At 25.2% G+C, this 23,048-nt stretch overlaps 4 protein-coding genes and 1 long non-coding RNA gene across 16 annotated transcripts; 2 read left to right on the top strand and 3 right to left on the bottom strand.

Annotated features, from left to right (window-relative positions):
• Positions 1-47: 47 nt before the first annotated feature.
• LOC108001605 (protein abrupt) lies at positions 48-3,253 on the bottom strand. 2 transcript variants are annotated; one of them, XM_017062669.3, is made up of 8 exons: positions 3,016-3,253; positions 2,496-2,766; positions 1,981-2,157; positions 1,500-1,911; positions 1,236-1,429; positions 835-1,161; positions 619-747; positions 48-541 (listed from the first exon to the last, which is right to left on the bottom strand). In XM_017062669.3, exons 2-8 carry the CDS (start codon positions 2,688-2,690, stop codon positions 467-469), a joined length of 1,509 nt encoding a protein of 502 aa, XP_016918158.1. In that variant the 5' UTR covers positions 2,691-2,766; positions 3,016-3,253; the 3' UTR covers positions 48-466. The 2 variants fall into 2 exon arrangements, with proteins under 2 accessions (XP_016918158.1, XP_061929577.1); XM_062073593.1 differs by lacking the exon at positions 3,016-3,253 and adding an exon at positions 2,923-2,986.
• Positions 3,254-5,840: 2,587 nt separating this feature from the next.
• LOC108001606 (eukaryotic translation initiation factor 3 subunit I) lies at positions 5,841-7,636 on the top strand. The gene is made up of 5 exons (XM_017062670.3): positions 5,841-6,001; positions 6,397-6,643; positions 6,727-7,007; positions 7,091-7,291; positions 7,351-7,636. Exons 1-5 carry the CDS (start codon positions 5,999-6,001, stop codon positions 7,597-7,599), a joined length of 981 nt encoding a protein of 326 aa, XP_016918159.1. The 5' UTR covers positions 5,841-5,998; the 3' UTR covers positions 7,600-7,636.
• Positions 7,637-7,722: 86 nt separating this feature from the next.
• On the bottom strand, positions 7,723-11,756 carry LOC108001609 (poly [ADP-ribose] polymerase). The gene is made up of 5 exons (XM_017062681.3): positions 11,356-11,756; positions 10,881-11,022; positions 10,261-10,805; positions 9,939-10,144; positions 7,723-9,864 (listed from the first exon to the last, which is right to left on the bottom strand). The coding sequence occupies exons 1-5, from the start codon at positions 11,467-11,469 to the stop codon at positions 7,896-7,898; spliced, it is 2,976 nt and encodes a 991-aa protein (XP_016918170.2). The 5' UTR covers positions 11,470-11,756; the 3' UTR covers positions 7,723-7,895.
• LOC133665954 (uncharacterized) lies at positions 11,342-16,527 on the top strand. Its single transcript, XR_009829435.1, has 2 exons — positions 11,342-11,453; positions 16,121-16,527. It is a non-coding gene; the product is annotated as an uncharacterized LOC133665954 (long non-coding RNA).
• Positions 12,275-23,045, bottom strand: LOC108001607 (uncharacterized). Of its 11 annotated transcripts, XM_028668556.2 has the most exons (11): positions 22,524-22,916; positions 21,034-21,394; positions 20,770-20,911; positions 19,870-19,962; positions 17,093-19,435; positions 16,914-17,002; positions 16,139-16,276; positions 15,425-15,601; positions 14,575-14,697; positions 14,248-14,352; positions 12,275-14,140 (listed from the first exon to the last, which is right to left on the bottom strand). In XM_028668556.2, the coding sequence occupies exons 4-11, from the start codon at positions 19,937-19,939 to the stop codon at positions 13,826-13,828; spliced, it is 3,360 nt and encodes a 1,119-aa protein (XP_028524357.2). In that variant the 5' UTR covers positions 19,940-19,962; positions 20,770-20,911; positions 21,034-21,394; positions 22,524-22,916; the 3' UTR covers positions 12,275-13,825. The 11 variants fall into 11 exon arrangements, with proteins under 11 accessions (XP_028524357.2, XP_061929192.1, XP_016918163.2 ...); XM_062073208.1 differs by lacking the exons at positions 20,770-20,911; positions 22,524-22,916 and adding an exon at positions 22,924-23,045 and having other exon boundaries at positions 21,270-21,394; XM_017062674.3 differs by lacking the exon at positions 20,770-20,911 and having other exon boundaries at positions 21,270-21,394; positions 22,626-22,933.
• Between the last annotated feature and the right edge of the window lie 3 nt (positions 23,046-23,048).

Genomic DNA, 23,048 nt, shown 5'->3' with positions numbered 1-23,048 from the left:
ATTTTATTCAATGTTCCTAGAAATACAAAGGAATAAAATAAAAGATATTTTTAATATTCTAAGAAAAATTATTTTTATTAGCACATATTATCATTGCGACATATTATCATTAAATGAAATATATTATATTATTTATCTTAATTTAACGAATTAAATAGTTTTAGATTTTTAATAATCACTAGTACATAATTAATGCTTTATCAACATATTAATTAAATTATCACTGTCAAACATTTTAGAAAAATAATAAGATAGAATATGTAAATAAATATAAGAAAACATTGCATACAAAAATGCGATCAATAATAACAATTCAATTATATTTGTGATTATTATTAAATAGTTGTTTTTATGTATATGTGTGCATATGCGAATTTTAATATATTATTAAATTCTAAATTAATATACAAAATTAATTTAATATACATAATTAACAAATAATAATTGAATGATAATAATTCATACGCTAACTTTCTGTTTGTGAATAATTTGAATTTTCTTCAATACTTATAGCACAAGGAACATATTCTTGTCCTGATTCCTAAATAAGAAATAAATTATATATAATTTTTGTGAATCTTTATATATCTGATTTTAAAAAATTAATAAAAAACATACTGAATTAACAATAATTTGTCGTCCTTCTTCCAAATTAAGTCCATCCATATCTTCTGCTGTTAATATTATCACAGAATCTTCAGGTATACTATTTTCATCTATATAAGTTATAGGAATTTCTGATGAAACCTGTAAATAAAATTTTTATAATTAAATAAAATTTGTCATAAAATCTACATATAAAAAATAATAAGATATTCTGATAACTTTCAATACCTCGCAATATGTGAAATCAGATCCTTCTACCTTTGTTTCTATATTATGTTTAGAATCTGATATTCTTTGTTTTTTTGAACCTAATGAGCGTTCTGATTTTTTACCATCTTGTTGAAGACGTCTCCAGATTGTTGTTTTTGGAATATGATAAGTCATTGATGCTGCTGCTTGCGACATTTTTCCTCCTTTACAAGCAGCAACAGCTTCTTCCAAACGAGATTTTTTTAATTCTTCATTTTCTGTCTTACGTTTCTTCCAAAATGAAAGTGGAAGTTTTCCTTCATCTACCAATCGTGCCTTATCTCTAAATAAAGTAGTCTTTGGGATCTAAAAACATAATTATTGTTCTCAAAAAATTTCAATAAAATAAAAATGAATGTTCAAAATTATTCATAATTTACTTTAAATTCAAGTGCAACTTTTGTTAAATTCTCTCCTCTTTCTAAAGCTTTAACTGCAGCTTCCCGTTTATCAGATCCATATGATCTTTTCATTTCGGAACGTAATATTTGATATCCTTCCTTTTGAATACGCCTCCACAATACAGTCTTTGGTATACTAAACATTTCTGATGCATGTTGTAGACTTGATCCACCTATGACAATGAATTAAATTGATTAATATAATACAATTAATGTTTAACTAAACATAAAACAAATACCAACCAATTACCGCATTGATAGCAGCTTTCATACATTCTGCCGGATATTCATTTCTTGATGCATTTAAATGAATACCTAATGCTTTAGCACGCATATATAATGTTGAACGTGGTATGTTATGTTTAGTAGAAGCTTCTATCAATGTTTGGCCTGCCTTCAAATCATTAATTGCTGATGCCAACATATCATCACTATAATCTCTTTTTGTTGCATCGCGTCTGCGTTTCTTTTTTTTATTCAATGTGGAATTTTCAGTAATTTCATATTTTTGTTGATTCTCTAAATTTTCATAATCATGTTGTAATGAATTAATAACTTTTTCTTCAGCCTCACTAATTACAGTTATTGATTCTTCATTATTATCATTAAAATCTTTATTATTCACAATAGAATCAGTTTCTTCAAGTCCATCAATCTACAATTATAAGAAATATTATAGAAAAAAAAAATTTTATTTAACATTTTTTTAAGTAATATAACCTACTTCGATAAGACCACAGATTTTCAATGAACGAGCTGCATCTAATAAACTATTAATATTCTCAACTGGAACTCGTACTTCTCCATGATAAGTAAATTCTATAATAGATTTTATATCTTGAGCAGATATATCACTTAATATTATTGTTGGATGATCTTCATTTACTTGACTTAATATTTCCTATAAATAAAAAATTTATAAATCATATAAAATATTATAGATATTTAATTTAAAAAACAAAATATATATATTTCTTAAGCAAAAAAAAAATAATCTATATTTATAGAAATATTTTGAACATATAAAAATTTTTAATAAATAACTTTTTGATGCAGATTATTAAAATTTGTACAAAAAAAAGATCAAATAATTTGAACTTCAATTATTACATTATTTAAAAATGTTTAAAAATAATCATAAAATAAAATTTAAAAAAAAATATTTAAATTTATAAAATTTATAAATTCAAAACTATAAGAAGATTAGAAAGAATTTTTAAAAACACAAAAGTTGTTTACTCGAAATAAAGTGCTACAAGCACAAAGAACTATACGATGTGCATGAATACGTTCCCCAGCAGCAGCCAGGGTAACATCCACCATACAATCTTCTTCTAAAAGTTGTCTAACTACATCAGAAAGATGGTTTTGATAATCATTCCATTTAAACCAATAACTTTGATTGATTTCATGTTGGTTAGCAATTTCAGACATGCCGTTTCAGTTTCGTTTCCTTTTTCAATAACCCGTATACAACCGGAATTTGGAACAGGACTGAACTCTTCAACAACTAAAAAGATACAATTTGTTTGTAATATTTTTTAAAAATTGTAATAAATTTGATAATCTCTTATAATTGTTTATTGTAACAAATATTTTTAGACTATTCTATACGTATTATATCATTAAACAAACTTTCACTTAAAAATTAGATAACAATAGATACTTAGTATATATAAGATATTGTCACTTAAAAATATGTTACTATTGGTTAATATAAAATCTATATTAAATATATATTAATGATAAAAATTTTTACATTTTAAAATTAAAAAATATAAAAATTAAAAATAGAAAAATTTTTTAAAATCTCGTTTAAATAACAATTAATTATATTTGTAATCATAAATATTTAAATTTAATTATAATTTAATTTTCATATATATGTAATATATGTAATATGTTGGTATAAATATATAAACGGATAATTGATTTCTTGTAAATGTTAAAATCTTGATAAATTTATGTCACAAACAAGAAATAGAATAGACCATAGACGAAATATAATATAGATCGGATACCTAATAAATTTTTGTTTTATATATTTATATCTATTTAAAATAAAAAGGAACAATCTATTGAGTAACAGAAATTATAATTAAATTTGGTAATTTTTATATCATAACTCAGATAAAATGTAAGTATGAAAAAGTACAAAAAAGTACAATATATGAAATTATATGAAATAAAATTTAAAGAGACATAATATATAATGTTTTTTCATATCAGAAATTTAGGAATCCTGTCATCTAATTTTATTTTCGTGTCATGTTGTATTGTATTGTGCGATGTTGTATTCAATATAGAAAACAATTATAATATTAATAATAATTGGAATTAAAATTTAATTTTATTATAAAAACTATATAAAAATAAGATATAGATCAAAATAGCTTATGATAAAAGTATAGAAATCTACATTTTTCGATTTGATCATCTTTAAATAATAAAAATAACGTTTTGAGAAAATTGATGAAAGAACTAATTAATTCAATGAATTAATTTATATTGTTTGAACAAATGGAGATAGAACTTACATCGCTTACAATTAGACTGGATGACGCGACATAGGTATAGAATGGCAGTAGTAATGTGACATCATTCAAAAAAAAAATCTTGCAGCATTCTTGTATGCATATGAAATAATTACGAAATAATTAATTAATAAAGTAATTCTGAATTCTGATCTGAATTCTAAACATATGAACAAATTTGATGAATTTATAGATTAATTAATTATCACTTTCTCGATTGATTTCAATGATTTTTAAATATATTATAGAAATCATTATTTTGAACAATTTTTTTTTTTTATGAAAATATCGAATTTATTTGTTTTAGATATTCGCAAAAGGCTAATTATTAATTACTATTACAGTAAATTTTGTCTATTTATGGTAACAGTGATCGTTTATCAATTGTTTATAATTTATATGTCTAAGTAGATCATAGCGTGGCGGCTAATACTTATAATATATGAACTGATATCATCATTACAATATTTATTCATAGCGAATTTAAATATTTCATAAATCCTTTGAACTGTTCTAATCTATGGAATGAAAAAATAAAATATAGAATAATTTTTGGATAACCTTACAATAACCGAAATTGTAATAATAATATTACATTAACTTTGATCGTTATAATTTTAATTTTCACAAATTGTTTTATATTTTAATTTCGTATTCCACGGATAACAACTATAGAAATTCTTGAAATATAAATTTTCGATTGAATTATCATATGCCTTATGATTGTAATAATCATAATCATAATTCATTATGACAATAATTGAAGTTTCCAAAATACAATAATAAGATATTTATTAGAATAATGAGAAGTTGAAAAATTTAATTGCTGCATTTGTTTCTCTCATCAGCATATTTTAACTCCTGATTTTCTTTTTTATTTATCTTTATTTTTATTATTATCCTTTTCTATTTTTGACAAAATTTATCTAGAAAACTTTGAATTATAATTAAATTATATAAGAATTAAAAATATATTTTTCTTTAATAATTTCGAAATCAAAACTTTGAAATTAAATTAAAATTAAATCGAACTTTGAAACTAAATTTTTTGCAATTAATCATAAATTCATTAACAATATTTGTATTATAGTATTATAGTAAAATAAAAAAATTTTTTTTTATAAATTAAAATAAAAATTTATTGATTTTTATTCTATGATATTCTATACTAATAATTTTGAAAATCGATATAATTTTGCTTGGAATAGCAAAATTATATTTCATGACATTTCATTTTCGAAATTATTGTAATGTAGTAATAATTATTGTAATCTAGTATTCTTTGAATTTGTTTTAAAAAACAAACATCCGTATTATTCGTCCGTAAAAACCAAATGATTATGATGATCTAATTTTTTTATAAAATATATATAAAATTACTGTATGGATTATGATGAAAATAAATAAATGATTTTATTAAAACTAATATTAGATTATATTTATATTTAAATATAAACTATAATATATATGTATATTATCCAAAAATATATGAAAAAATATAAATATATATTTGATAATCTATAATATAAAAAAAATATTTAAAAAATGCTTATTGGTATTATATTAATTTCATTATTTATAAAATTCATTCTTTTGTAACAATCAATTGTTTCAATAATTCAATATAGATATCTATAATTGAATATATACATGATTGATCAAATCGAAAAATATATTATATTATAAATATAAATTTCTACTTTGTTTTTTACAAGCTATATTAATTTATTCTTTGCTTATAATTTTTATAATAAAATTACATTTTAATTCCAACTATTACTAATTTTATAATTTATATTAAACCGATATATTGCACATGATTATTTACGAAAATGGTAAGGTTAGATAAGCTTCGAATTTTAAAAATCAAAAAAACATTATATCAAAATATCAAAGATCGATATTTTGTCTTTATTTTTTACGTTTAAAAACAAAAAATACAAAAATATTGCATTCAATTATAATTCTTCTTATATCGTTGTTGTGCTATTGTTTTATTTTATTTAGAATTAATAATATATGTACAATAATATAGATAATCCTTAAACTAGAAACCAAAAATGAAATGACAGGTGTATTCTATATTTTGTCTATAGTCTGTGTTCATATGCTTTTTGTATTAAGAGAATTTTGTGGTTGCTTTGGAGTAACGGAGTGTTTTCTAACTTTTTAATCAATTTATTTAATCGTTTATTTTGAAATAAGAAAATGGTTAGTTATTCTAAATATATTTTAAATAAATCATATATTTTAAATAATAAGTTTTATTTAATTAGTAATTCTATATACATTTTGATAATATATTTAAACATGTGACAGCATAACCTTAATGACATTACATTAAAAACATAAAAATATATCATGAATTCAATTTTGAAAACTTGTGTGCTTTTTTCCTATATCAATAATTTTTATTTCTTTTTGTAATACTTAATATAATAATTTAAATTAAAATTAGATATTTTTTCGTGGTATTTTGTGGTTATGTTATTCTATAAAATTTGATGATAATTTTTAAATAAATTTTTTATTTAAAAAAATATATATAATATAATAAAATATATATAAAATATATTTAAAAGTAATAAATTAATTACTTATTGTAGAAACCTTTAATGTTACATGGGCACGAACGTGCAATAACACAAATCAAATATAATAGAGAAGGGGATTTATTATTCTCTTCTAGTAAAGATAAAAAGCCAAATGTTTGGTATTCTTTGAATGGGGAACGTCTTGGAAGTTTTAATGGACATAATGGTTCAGTATGGTGTATTGATGTTAATTGGGATACAACAAGATTTTTATCTGGAAGTGGTGATAATACATTAAGAGTTTGGGACTGTCAAACTGGTTTGCATTTTTTTTCATTTTATTTATCTACTTTATACACTTATACACTATCATTTATATTTAAAATATTTATTATATTATAGGAAAAGAAATAGGTTTACTTCATACAAACAGTTCAGTGAGAACATGTAGTTTTAGTTACTCAGCAAATCTTGCTGTTTATTCAACAGATAAAGCTTTAGGACATCAATGTGAAATGTTTATTATGGATATTAAAAATGTTGATGCAGTTTTATCACAAGCAGATGCAATTTCTAGAATTGCTGTGAATGGCCCTAGAATTTCTGCTATTTTATGGGGTGCATTAGATGAAACAATTATTACTGGCCATGAAGATGGTGAAATCACTCTTTGGGATGTTAGGGTATATAATATATTTGTATTATTATTATATAATCATATAAAGATTAAATATTTAAAACTTCTGATAATTATATTTTTTTATAGACAAGAAAAAAATTGACAAGTGTTAAAGGTCATAAATCACAAATAAATGATATGCAATTCAACAAGGATGGCACTATGTTTGTAACTGCATCAAAAGATAATACTGCCAAATTATTTGATAGTGAATCATTAATGTTATTGAAAACATACAAAACAGAAAGACCTGTTAATTCTGCTACAATTTCTCCAATTTTTGATCATGTATGTATAAGATATTTGTGATGTATTTATCAAAATTTATAAAACTTATATGTTTATAGGTCGTTCTTGGAGGAGGCCAAGATGCTATGGATGTCACAACAACATCAACTCGTCAAGGAAAATTCGATTCTCGATTTTTCCATTTAGTATTTGAAGAAGAATTTGCACGTTTAAAAGGACACTTTGGTCCAATTAATTCTTTAGCATTTCATCCTAATGGTCGAAGTTTTTCAACGGGTGGGGAAGATGGTTATGTTCGTATTAATACATTTGACCAATCTTATTTTGACTTCCATTTTGAATATTAATTTTACGAAATAAAAAAAAATATATATGTCAATCAAATGATGGTATAAATTATTTTTGTCCAATTTTTAAAGCTTTTTGATTTTAAAATATCCATATTTAATTTAATATATTAAAATTAAAGATTTACTTCATTACTTAAATTTATTGTTCATTTGTATAAAAAAAAATTAATACATCATATTTGTAAAAATAATATCGAAACTAATATTACTAATAGAATAGATTTAAATATTTAAGATGAATTATATTGAATATAAGTATATGTTTTTTAATATTTTCAATATTTAAAAAAATATTAATTTTTATATTTGAAATTCATTTTCAATAAATATCGCGCTTTTACTTGAGCAACATCATATACAATATATTCATTGTATAATAAATCTGATTTTTTTGGTAATTTAACAGATACAGAAACACCATATGGAACTTCAACACCATCTTTCATTTTATAAACATTTTCAGGATCGGGTTGTGTCTGACCACGACCCCATGTTGAATGTTTACCATTCGGTAACTTTTCGATATAATCTGCATGATATCTTTCATACATATTACCTAATGCCACTTCACAAAGCAATAACAATCCTGTAGGATTTTCACTGTTTGTACAACAATAATTTGCAGATTTAGAAACCATATCTGCAAAATATATACCTTTACCAAACATATAACCAGTAACAGGAGCTTCTGGTGGAGCTATTCTTAAACCCTGAGAAAGTATACCAGCAAAATTAGTTGTTCTAGAACCATGCCAAAGTAACTTCTTATTATGTAGTTTCTTGAATGGTTTATATCTACTATCTTCGCCTTGTCTTTTAATAATAAATATATCTTCAATTTCAAGTTCATATTGTGTATGAGTCTTTGCATGAGTATTTTCTACATATTGTTTAATAACTTTATACTCTTCATTTTCTTTATCTAATATTTTAACTTCAGTATTTAATTGCTTATAATGAGCATCAAGTGGATTCTTTGTTGTATCTGTTTTAGCATATAAAAGTGAATAAGCAATCTCCATTTCAAGTAATGCATCTAACATTTCACATTTAGAATGAATTTCTTCCATTGTATTTAAAATTTTAGGTTCAGATATTCCGAAATTATGAGGTATTAAATTATAAAATCTATTAGATGCATCAACCAACTGAACTGAATCAAAATCTTTTTTCTTTAGAACTTCTTGTAGATCTGTTAATACTGAATATGCTTTTTGAATTTGTTTCTTAGACAATTTTCCAAGTGGCATTTTCTCTACATCAATTTCAAATTCTATCATTGCTTTTCTCATGTTTGCTTCATTAAAAATTAATTTCATTAAATCTTGAATTGGTGGTTCTAATTCACTTTTAATATCAGATTCTAATATTTTTGTTGACATTTCATCTCCATAATCAATATCAACTGGATACATTTTATGAGGTACTTTAACAAAATATTCTCTTTGACTCCAACAATTTCCACTTTTTTCTTCATATAATGATTCAAATTGTTGTATACATTCCTCTAAGGCTAAATTATCTAATTTTGAGCCACCAATAGTTGTTCCTATTCTACCCCAACTTCTAAATAACCAGTATTGATTTTTTTTATCATGTTTTAAAATTTGTAACTTATAAAAGCTATTTTTTTTAGTTTGTATGTCTGAAAGTATCAATGTAACTGTATATTTATTTTTACCCTCTTGATATACATGTGCAGAATCTTGTAAACCACTAAGTGGATCAACAGTTTCACCTTTTTTTAATTGTAATTTCATTTTGCCAGATCCTGACTTTTCATATATACTTTTACCTTTACTTTTTGAAGCACTAGATTTTTCTGCAATAACATTAATTCTATCAGATAAATTACCACCCCAACTTGAAATAGTTTTTTTTTTAATGAGCGATATAGCAGATTTTGTATATTCTTTAGCTTCTTCAACAAAATCTTCAGTAATAATTTGAATATTAAAATTCTTAGCTTCTTCCATTTTTTTACTCATTTTATCTATTTCATGTTGTGTTGATATAACAGCAGTCACATGTTCATGAAGTTTTGATATTACATCTCCACCTAGATGCAAAATTTCTTTTTTCAAAGTATCTTTATGTTTTTCTGTATGACCTATAATAACGAATTGCATATGTTTTAATGGTCTAGGTTTTGCATCAACTTTGGGTCCAGAATCAATGTCATCTTCTTTTTTTATTAAACTAGATGTTGAGGGTATAGACATCTTTATAAGACGTTTTTTAACTTTGCATTTCAAAGATTTGCTATTAAATATTTAAATAGCTTTTAATTTCATTATATATGTGATTTATGAAAATAATTTTATAAAAATACTTACAGACTTGGATATGATTCTTTTAAATCTGATGATATTATGAATTTTTTTCTTTTAGGATCTTGTGTGATATTTTCACATTTAGTCCATTCTGTTAAATCTCCAGTACATTTGTATCCAATGCCAGAATGATATACAAATTGTCCACTACATTTTGGACATGGCTTTAAAGCTCCAAAATAAATACCATCTGATAAACGATCTATTATCTATAATAAAAAGTTATTTTATCAAATATTTTAGAAATTTATTTTATTAAATAATATTTCTTTATTAATGTTTATTTACTTATAGTTGAAACCAAACTTATTAATAAAACACATACTGTAGATACACCTTCTGGAATTTGTTGTTCATTTTTTTCTAACATAGCAATGAGATCAGATTTTTTTATAGAAGATAATATATCTCTGATTGAAAATAATTCATCATTTTGTTTTTTCATTTCTTCCTCTTCTTTTACATCTATTGGTTCATCTTTAACTTTTTTAATTGGTGGAGCATCATCTGATTTAATCTTTGGTAAAACATCTTTAAGCTTTTTTTGGTCTTCTTTGGAAAGATCTTCTTTGCCAGGAAGTGTATCACCACTTTCATAAAATTGTAAACTTTCTCTTACTTTGATAAAGCAGTCAAGATGATGCCATCTATCTATACCACCATATCTTCTAGCTTGTTCACTTTCAAAATCTTTCTTTGATATTCTAATTTCTCCTTGTACTATTCTTTCTTCACAAGCTTTACATGTTGATTTATTAGATTTTGCATATTGAACTACAAAATCACGTAATGGACCTACATTTTTAGCTGAAGTACTTCCACGTTTTTTTCCTCTTCCAGGTGTAGGTAATGGAAGGTTAATCGATTCCTCTATAAAAATTTAAATTATAAGACATTTTCATATAATATTATACGTAATTTATAATGTTATTATTATAAGCAAACCAATTTTCTTTTGAAGTTCTTTTTGATCTTCCCAACGAATATTATCAAAATTAGCAATATCTGCAGTAGTTTTTGGTCTCTGTTTTGTAAAAAAACAAGGTGGATGATACCAATTTGGTATTTTTCCATCATGAACAGGACTCTAAAAATCAAAAGATATAATTTAATATTTTTTAAATGTAATAATTTTTTAAAAACATTATTCAAAATATATATAAATTCTATAGTACTATGAAAAGTAATTCTAATAAGCTTTTATAATTTTATAATGAAATATAAAAAAATTTATAAAAATAAATTTATTCTTATAAATATATTTTGTATTTTGAATCATATTATTATTACATTATTATTACATTATATAATATTGATGAAATTATGTAATAATTGAAAATAATATATTAACAATTTATATTAATAATTAATAACAGTTATATAAATTCATATTAATATTAATATTCTCGATATTATGTACCTGAACAATAACAGCAAGTCTTAAGGAATCCTTTTGAATAGAATTCTTACAATTTTTACAAGAAGATCGCGAACTTTTTGCGTATTCAACAGAATAAGGTAAATCAACATTCATTGTTACGTTATTTTTCGTTCAATAATCTTACTTTAAAACAGAATATCACATTAGAAGTAGTATATTCAATGAATATAGATAAAATATATGTTGCCCGCCAAATTGATACATTTAGAACCTCAATTTATTTTCTTTTTCAATCACTACTCATTTTAAATAATAATTTTACGATTTACAATAAAAGAAATTTATAATAATGATTAATATAATTTTATTTATTTAAGATGTTTATAGTTAAATTTCAAAAATATATCTTCGATATTTCTATACAAATTGATGACCAATCGAATTTAAACCGGAAATAAAATACTATTTATTATGAATTTTAGAACTTACCTTAATTATAACTTTATTGCTTGAACATCAGTTTTATAAAAAAAATTATGATCTCTAAATATTTTTTTTAATATAACTTGAAAAAATTTTTTCTAAAGATAAAGATTTTTTAATTTTTTACAATTTATATTCAAACTGATAATTAAAACGAACATTTATTTCAATATGTCATATAAAAATAGATTTATTTTAACATAGTACAAAAAAAAAATATTTTTCAAAATATATAATTATTTTTAATTATATGTACTAATTTATCATTATGTTTTATATATATATATATATATATATATATATATATATATATATATATAATTTGTTTATTTTATAAGCAATACATTTATTTAAATATGCATTCATAAATAAATTCATTAAAATACATAAAATATTTAAAATAAATTTATACATGCAAATACAAGTATATTTTATTGCAAGTATAATCTAAAAGATATTATAAATAAACTACAAATTGTAATACAATGTTGGTATACTTTATTTTTATAATCATATAATATTGTACAAATTATTACAGTAAAGTATATATTTCTGTAATTACGACTATGAATGTTTTTCTGTTTTACCAACATATCTTGCCATAAAAGTGGCTGGCAAATGGTAGTAGAATTAAATAATACAACCATACAATGTAAAAATGCACTATGTTATTTTCTTTGTTGAATGCAAATTTTTCCTCTAAAATTATTCCCTACGATAACGTACAAAACTTATTAAGGAAAAATCGAAATTATTAAATTAAATCTGTTACTTCTCTCGACTATCTACATATTCATATAAGTCTATTATAAATCCATAGTGCTTACAAGAAGATAATTAATTGTCCCTTCTTATATCGCTATTACTATACTAGAATAATTTTACATATTTATATATATAATATTTTTCTAGATATTATATATATACATATATAAATATATATGTTTAAATGTCGTGATGTTCATACTAACAAGTTCGGTGTTCCATGACAAATTGATTGTTTCAACAGAAAAAATGTATACACATATGCGTGCCATCCTATTTTATTGATATAATCGTTTATATTATATTCTATGTTAATGTACATTTTTGTTTATATAAGAGCGCAAAAATAAAACTTAATATTTTATTACAATGTCTGCGACGAAAAATTTCAACTTATAGAAGTAGATACAATTTACAACTTCAAAAAATTTTTGATTTTATAACTTACTTCATACACACAACTTTATGAAATATTACAAATTAAGCAGAGAATTATAAATTCCATATTCGTCGCTTAAAAGTATGATGGCGAAATTAGAAAAAGAAGTATACATTTGATAGAAAGAAAAGTTAGAAAAATTATTGGTACTTGTTATCCACCAAAAAACGTTGCGAAATTATTTAAGGTCATTAATCACTCCCGTTGATTAATACAATTTGTTTGTATATTATTCAGAAATTGCTTCGCAACATGACGCGTAGACACATCGAATATATGGAGTAAGGACAGTTTATCGTTTATTGCCCTACGTAATCGTATTAGCATTAATAACAAAATAGAATTAATTCAAATATATTTGTCTTAGAAAAAGAATTTATATTATTAGTCAATTTACTATTCAAAAGTGATTCGCAGTATGACATGTGAGTGTCGCATAAAATGTAAATATTCTTCATATTTATAGGTTTTTATAGGCGTGTAGGTCAGGAATATGCAGCTCTAGGATTAACCAAGGAATTAGACTGAAGGCCACCCTTTAATATTTTTACAGTCTATTTTATCTATGTCTGATAACAACAATAAAAATTCTTAAATAAATATATCGGTATAATCATTGATGGAATATTATTACGCAATCAACTAGTTTTTTGCCAAGAGTTGTAGGTTTAGTTGTAGGTTGTAATTGCGTCTTAAGCATAATATGCATACACATGTACACGGCACGTCAGTCATTGTATATTACAATGACCAGTATGGAGTACCACAAAATTACGTGAAATTCATTAAGACAAGACACATGTATCACTCTGCTGATCATTGCTATTTTCCTCTGCCTTGAGATGTACCCGACCTGGTTGTAGGTTTTGCTGGTTGTGGAATAATCGTAATTTCATCATTGATCTTCAATGGTTTAAGAAGGGAGTCATTGGATCTGGACGATGGAGATGAAGGTGTATTCTTCTTATCCATTACTCTTTTAGCTACGACACTATGCGCCGAGTATACATGATTTTCAAACTGCTTATACATTCCAAATGTGGCAGTGCAAACTGTACATTTATAAGATAGATGTGCTGGTTTTAATGTCATTCCATGATCTCGCGCAACATGATTTAGTAATTTCCATTGATATACCTAAAAATTAAGATCCATAGCCCTCAAGTATCATGTTGCCTTAATTTATATTTTCCAATCTGATACACATATAATTTCGTATATTCAGCAATAAATATAAAACTTACCCTGCCGCAAGCTGGACAGCGACCAGCATCTTTTCCTCTGTTTGCAGCTTCTTGCATACTAGATGTAACTAAGCCATGAGATCCAAGTAAATGTCTTTCCAGACCCTATAATAATAAAAAATTTAATATTATTATAATTTTATTTTTATAGATAATAATATATTAAAAAATTATAATAAAAATATAATACTTTTGAATAATATTAATTTTTTATTTAAATAATAAAAATATGTATATTAATATATGTATTATGTGTTATTCATAATGTTAATTTATATTTAAATTTAAATATGAAATTTATTTAAGAAATAATATATTTATACATACTTGGTCTGTGAAAAACCGAAATTGACATTTTTGACAATTCAATGGAGGTCTATTATAAATCATCTTTGGATGTATTTTAACTTTGTGAATCCACTGCATATGATTACGTAGTTGTTCTAAATCCTGAAAAAAAAAAATAATTTTATATGTAAATTATATATACAAAATAATGAACAAAATATAACTTTATAATATATAAAACATAATAATTATAATATCATTTAATTGTAAAAAATATTATTAAAATTATTTAAATATAAAATAATAAATTGAATAAATTTCATAATCCACTGTTTTTGAATTTAATTTCTTTTTTAATAATTTAGATATTATTTTTTAGTTTTGTATGTTTTCTATAAATTCTATTATGTTTTCTATTAATATTTTCCATTTTTATTTAATATTTTTTAAAAATATTCTTGAATTTTCATTAAATGTTTTCATTAAATCTATTTAATTTATTTTTCAAATTTAAATTAGTTATTTAAATCTTAACTTGAAAATAATTTGAAAATAACTATATCAAAAATTATAAAGTATAAACTTTTAAGAGTGATAATCATAATATTAACTTTTTGAAAAATGAAAGATAAAATAAAATAATAAATGCATTCTATTCGATACTTATTATATATATTTCTAATATATTTTTCTAATATAATTAATAATAACAAATATATCTATATAAGTTCATAAAGAATTTGAATATAATAAAAATTTATTTTATAAATATTATTTATAATTATTATTATGAATAAATAAATAATTAAAAACTCTAGATATAAGATACGAGATATTATTTTATAAAAATTCAACAAATAAAATTCAATATAAATTTAATATAATTTACCTTAATATACCCATCGCAAATTTCACATATAACAAATGTGGTTTTTCCTCCAGACTTTGATGAAGTTCCAGAACCAGGAATAGAGGTTTGAGACGTTGTACGTGGTAATGGAGTTATAGATATACTTGGTTGATTTAACAATTTTGCTGTAGGATTTTTGGGACTTGTTGTTGTATTCTGAAAAATATAAAATGCATTATTTTAAATATAATAGTATTTAAGAAAATGAACTATTTTTTGATTGAAAAAGTTTTTGATTTAATTAGGTTATTGCCAAACACACTATATCTCATCAAAAATTTTTTATTTTATAACTACTTTTATTATTTACATTATTATTATTTATTTCATTATTTACATTATTGATCAATTTTATAAAGATAATACAAAAGGTTATAAAAATTCTCAATGAATTATATGAATATCAAGAAAAAAATTAAACATTTCATAATGCAAGATATTATAGGAATCAAAATACATTGCTGAAATTAATAATTACGAAACTAGTTGCACTGCACACTAATGATATGTTTAGCCATAACTTTACATATATTGTTAAATCCTATAAGCAATTGTGTACAGCTTTAATTATATAAATCTCTTAAAGAAATCGGTTATGAAAGCCATTTTTCACCTGCGAAACATGTTATCCATGCGATCACAAACTTTATAAAATCAATTTAATCTTCCTGATAGGTTCCAACAATTATTTACCTGTGATGAGGACAATCTAGAGAGAGAGTCGATTACGTTGGGTACAAGTGCAATGGGTGTGGGTTGACCGGAACTGCCGCCGCTACTGCTACTCACTCCCGAGACAGCCGACATGACAGTCCCAGAGCCACCCACCACCTGTCACCACCCATATATTTTTTTACTAATTCTTAAATTTTTATTTACTTGAATTTGTGAACCTGTAGCTTTTTATAAATATCAATAAAAACAGAATGATTTCGATGAAAATTTATAGAAAAAAATTAATATATGCTGCTGTTAATGGATAAATAGAAAATAAAATATCTAAATATGAATTATAAAATAAATGTATAATTTAGATTTTTTCTTCTTATAAGATTAATAAATTAATCATTTTTTAAATGTAATGTAGTGACAAAATATAGTGAAATCACTTTTTCAAGTTTTTATAGATATAACATATTGATTAATAATATAATTATTATAAAAATTTTCAAGGAAATATCAGATACAAGCATAAATAGATATCTGTGTGTATATATGTGCATATCATATGTGTGCTTATACATTTTAATTAAAATTAAAAATTAGATTACTTTAAGGGCATGACTTCACATCATTATCATTGCCCATACTATTTAAAAAAATTACAATAATGATATTAAAATATATTTAATATGCAACATAATTCCAAAATATTTAAAAAAAAATTATATACTCCATATATTATAAAAATATTTTAATGCTTTTCTATTATTAATAGATAAATTATAAAAAATAAAAATATTTTTACCTGAAATATTTGGTTACTACCAAATTGATACGAAGTAGGGACTAACAAACCAGATGATGTTGGACGATACATCATTCCTGCAACATTATCTAAAATACAAAATTTATTATAGTCAAATTTATAAAATCAATATAACTTTAATATATAATATATATTAATTTTAAATAATAAATAGTTACCTTGTCGCATTGTTGTACCACCTGGTCGTAATGTTTTCAAATCTGAATATCTTGGTTGCATAGGTGGCCGTCCTCTTCCGCGACCAGTAACTGGAGCAGGAAGTAATTTTGGTAAAAGTGGTTGAGGTCCTTTACCACTCATTGCCATTGCAAGTGCACTGGGGTTAGTTGGTGCAACAGGCCTTGCTCGATTTAATCTTGGAATTTTTGCTGGAGGTTCCCAATCAGCAGCTGGTTCAAGATTTTTTTCTGGTCTAAATTTCTTAGTACAAGCAAGTATATGTCGTGTTAATTTCCCTTTTTGATTATCCTCAAATGGACAATTAGGACATTGATGAAAAGCTGGACCCCGTTCCAACCTCCCGCGAGTATTATGTTCTGCTTCCATATGGAATAAAATATCATGAGGACTACGCACTTCAATTGGACAAAAATTACACTTGTAGACATAATTGCGCATATGTGGAGTTTCTAAATGATGTTGCATGACTAAAGTTGATTCCGTTTTAAAATTACAGAATTCACATTTTTTCAGTTCTAAATGGAATGGTTCATTATTTTCTTTACTAAATTCTAAGTTCTTAATGAGCGAATTTATAGCTAATTGAGTTTCAGCCGATGTGCTACCTTTGCCCTGTTTACGTTTTTGAGTCCGTAAAAGATCAGTTTGCACATATTCTTGAACAAGATTCACTCCAATTTGCATGAAAAATTTTCCCAATGGTAAATCAAAATATGTTAGTACTTTATTCCTATCATCTTGCCGTATATCTTGTTTATCACTTATGTTACTAAATCCAGATTCAGTTATATCTAATGAATTATCACCTCTGTCTTCATCTTTTTTACTCTTACAGTTTCCTTCATTTTCACTTTCTTCACTTTTATCCTTATTTTTTTGATTCATATCTAATGAATCTTCATCACATTCTTCTCTTTTATTTTCTTCTATGCCTCTTTGGCTTCTTTCTTCCTTTTCTTGTTCTTCTAAACATTTTTCCAATTTTGTAACAAATTCTTTTAATGGTTTCAGAGGTGGTTTTTCATATACATATGGTACTATAAAAGATGGTGCTTCTACCACAAACATATCATCAGTTAAAGTAGGTAATATAGGAGGTGTTACTGTTGGTGTTACAGTAGTCATACTGGTAGTTTTAGGACTTAATTGTGCAGTTTTTGATGTCATGGGCACTGGTGTAATTGTTGTCCTCATATTAGGATACATAGTTTGTGTTGTCATTCCCATTGGAACTACTGAAAATGAACTAGTACTAGAAACAGTGTGATGGGGTTTACTGCTACTCACAGGAACACCACCACGCCCAGAGAGTATAGAATTTGTATCTATAATAACTAAAGTAGGTTCTTTTTTTCCTCCTTTTACAGATTTACTACCAGCAGCAATTTCTACTAATCGTTTAGTATCATTAACTACAATAGTAGTTTTACTATTTTTGACTGGTGATTTTAATTTAGAATTTTCTTTGTCTTTACTATCAACACCAGCTAAAGGATCTTCTGGTTTAATTTCTTCAATATCTGAACCATCATCATCCACTTCTTCTTCTATTTCTTTTTCTATATAACTTGTCCTCTTTATATTACGAGAACTTCTTCTTGGCGTAATACTACTAAGATCTACCTGCTTTCTAGATTTTCTTTGTTTTGAATCTTTATTAGCACGTTCTGGTGAAATATTGTGACCATTTTTTGCACTATCAGTTATTTCTTCAATATCAGGACTATCGCAACTTCCATTTTCTTCACAGATTTTCACATCAGATGTATCCATGCTACTATCAGCAATGTCACTACTGACATTAATTTGTAAATCACTACTGCCTGATGAATCTTTATTATCTTTAAGGGCAGAATTTTTCATAGTGAACACATCATCATTATCTGAATGTATTTCTGTTATGTTTTCATCAAGACATTCAACATCTGAATTATTACTTTGTTCATCAACTTCCATAGATTCACATGATGTGTTTTTACACTTATCTTCAGTCTTAGACACTTCACTAAAATTGTTTATCTCACTGACACCCTCTGAGGATTTAGACATTTTAGAGTCATTTTCTGATTCTGACATTTCACTTCTTTTACTTCTACTTTGTGCTATCCCATTCTGTTCACTATTTTCAGGTTCTAAATCCCTTTCTTCAATTTCAACTTCCATTCTATGTTTGTCCTCATCATCTTCATTTCCATTTGCCTCCCTTTTTTCTTTTACTACACTACTAATTTCTTTTGACACGAGTTTGGATATATTAGTATCCGCATCAATGAATTCTTCCTTGTCATTATAATTTCCATTAATCCCATTTGGAATCACATCTGCAAAATATAATAAAACATTTTTATACAAAATGTTAATATATTTTTAATGTTAAATATATATTATACTTAAATATTACATGACAAATAAACAAAATTATTAATATTTTTCAATCTAATTACAGATTATTAATCAAATTACTAAAATTACTTAACGAAATGTATTTATTATTGATAATTATTAATATAAATTAAAGAATGTAATGTAATATATATTATTAAATGAAAAATATTTCTATATGATATAAATAAAATACAGTTTTTTAATGACATCCAAATTTAATTAAATGATAATAGAATAATGTCAAGAAAAAAATAAAAATCTAATGTCATTATTTAACAATAATCAAAAAAAATATAAAATAAATATAAAAATGAAAATTGAAAGAATCAGAAGGCTATTCTAATAATTTCAAAGGAATAGAATATTATACCTTTAAGAATCTTATCAGGACTGGCTTGAGATGAGTCCTTAATAGGGGGTTCTTCCAGCGTGCCTTCCATGGGGCCACCACTGTGCAGTTGATCTAAACAATTAATAAGAACACAGGAATAAGCGGCTCGTGGCGACGACGCGTTTCATTACATCGACGATATGAACGCGAGGGCGGGGAAAGAGAGGGAATTTTTAGCGGGGCCGAATTTTTCAAAATGGCGCTGCGAATTCCGTACTCCTATTTCCTTGTTCCCATAACCAACAAAGTTCGTGGTATGTTACTCTCCAGTCGACGCGTTACCGAAATGCGTTCACTTGGTTCGGAAAAGTCTTGGCACACACAGATTATAGAAACGATTAAAGAACAGAGAACTACTAATGAATAAAAATGATCGAATAAACGAAATCCTGTGTAGTAGCTTGAATGGTTAGCGTCTCTCAGTCAGTCACCTGCACTCGCTAGCCACCGCGTCCGAGCGCCAGCCAGCCAGCCAGCCAGTCAGCCCTCCACCGTACCTCTCTTCACTCAACCTTCACAACCTACCAACCTACACCTATATCTACAACTTACACATCGAACTTTCGCCTTTCCTATACATTCACATATATATAAACATACACGCAATCATACGCACACACGCCTTAATCGTCTATAGGTGAGCGCGCGAGCGCACAACCTTCCGAACTCTATACTACATGCCGGACAACACGCCAACCACCTACAGAACAACCCTATGACCTACCGAATCTGAATATGACAGATTGATCTCCTACGACAATATAATATTTAAATGAATTTTCTTTACAAATATTCAATAGTTTACATCCATGTGACAAGAAAAACCATGACAAACAAACATTCTAATATAAACGAAAAAAGAACTAGATAAACGCATACCATTTTGTTAAATTATGTATATATATAAATGTGATCCATCCGATTAGCGTTTACATCCAAAATCCTACTAGAATTTTTCCATTTACTGCTTATAGTCATGTCAAATACTCCGAAACTTCGTTGAAAAAAGTTTTTTGCTTATCTAGTGTATAAAATATAATAAAATTAAGATAAACTTTCTTTTTTAATCTGTTTAAAAAGCACAACACATTCTTTTAAAAAAATCACATTCTTCTAAAAGATGCTGAGCATACTTTAACCTACACGAATGCTTAACTTGATGCAACATGCTTCATCGTTGAAAATAATATTATTATTTGGAATTCGGAAAACGCGAAAAAGAATTCGAGTGATTGAAGACATAAGGAATTCCATTCAGTATGCTCGTTCGGGACATGTCTCGTGCTACTTAACTCGCTATCCACGAATCCCGGCAGATCTATGAGGTAATGGAACGCGTACTCCATCCATCTCCTGTCACCAGGCACAAATATACGCACCTGACCGCTTGCTGTCCTAAACAATTTTCTGATACCGCGACATTTTCACAACCTGCAATCTTCAGTGGCGGCGGTGGAGTTACGATTTGTCCTTATACACACGATACACGATTTATTCACAAAACCTGTAAATAGTGAACATTCATCGCTGAAAATTAGGCACCAGAGGGCAGGCGCGACGTTGGAAACGTTAAAAAGTTATGCCCAGGGCCGTCGCAAAATCATGGGCTCTTTTTTATAAAAGTTAAATAGAAATAAAATTAGAAAGAGTTATAAAATAGACAAGAGATTTAACAATCTCTGTTTTATTTCGACGCTATTTTATCATTATATAACTGTTTTTTGTATGAATGGGATTAATTTGAAACAAAAATTAATAATATAATAAAAAGGAAAAAATATCGATTTAATTAAATACTAAATTTAATTTCTTTGTCTCTATTTTAAAAATAAAATAACAAAACTGGATTCTATCTATCTGCAACACGTTTGTTTATTTTATAAAAAAATATATTTAAAATATTTAAAATTATAAAATAATTATGAATTATTTAAATATTTTAATAATTTAAAATATATAAAAAAAATATGCTATACATATTAAAATAAAAAAATATATAATTATATTAATTATACTTAAATAGAACAAAATTAGAAATATTAATATATAATATATATTTTATTTAGTTAATTTGAAAAATTCTGCAATTTTAATAATTTATATTAATTATTTAAAAAATTCTACTATAATTTTAATATACAATATTTCTCTCAGAATTCTTCATATATTGCTGATCATGCATTTAAGCAAAATAATGATGCAAGATTCAAAGAATAAATACTTTGCTTAAACATAATTTCAGGGATAAGTTATTAGCGAATTTCGTTATCGGATCGATAAATTAAATATGAAAATAATGACAATAAAATATATTATAAATTTCATTAAACAATTTTCAATTCGTAAATGTTATTAAAATATTTAATATAATTTAATTAAGTTACGTATGTTAATGGCAATCGATATATCATAAATGAATTATATTATTATAATGGTAATAATCTATTTATATTATTTACAATTTATCAAAGAGATGTAAACAGCAATGCATACATTCAAAACAAATAAAACAATCTATTGAAAAAAATCTATTTAACAAAAGATAGGAGTTAAAAGTATGGGAAATGCGCAAGGGAATTGAGAGGATTATCACGGCCCTGGTTATATTGTGTTATTCGGTATCAAAACTATACAAATCATAAAATCCAACAAATCAATCGCAAGTCCCTTGGCGTTCTTTTACAAGTAATATTTTGTTTTTATCTACGATCAAAAACTGAAACACTCATGTTTACTGATTCATTGAAATTTAGAAAGCTGCCGCCATCTCTTCATAAGGGCTGGCTCAACTGTCGAACAGCTGCCGTGGTGGTCGCTAGCCGATCGCGATTATCCCCACAAAGAGGACTAATAATCAAAACACACACACATCGCAAATGCCGCGCTATTTAAATTCACTGACCGTTCGTAGCACTGATAAATATTCGGCTACACATGCAACTCCTTCGACACTTGATATACACCGTTTTTATATCAGAATTATTCACATATACTTTGTGTTTATTTGGGTTCGACGTCACGGATCCTTCTTACCTTCGTCGTCGAAAACTGCCAAGATGGCGACGATAATCACGTGACCGTAAATTTTATGACGTACGTGTAATGTTAAAGGGACGAAACGACCAGTAGCGTTTGTTATATATAGTCACGTGATCTGG

The sequence above is a fragment of the Apis cerana genome, linkage group LG1 (assembly GCF_029169275.1).
Source record: "Apis cerana isolate GH-2021 linkage group LG1, AcerK_1.0, whole genome shotgun sequence".
In the NCBI taxonomy this organism is placed as follows: Eukaryota; Metazoa; Arthropoda; class Insecta; order Hymenoptera; family Apidae; genus Apis; species Apis cerana.
This window is presented reverse-complemented; position numbering and strand designations above follow the sequence as displayed.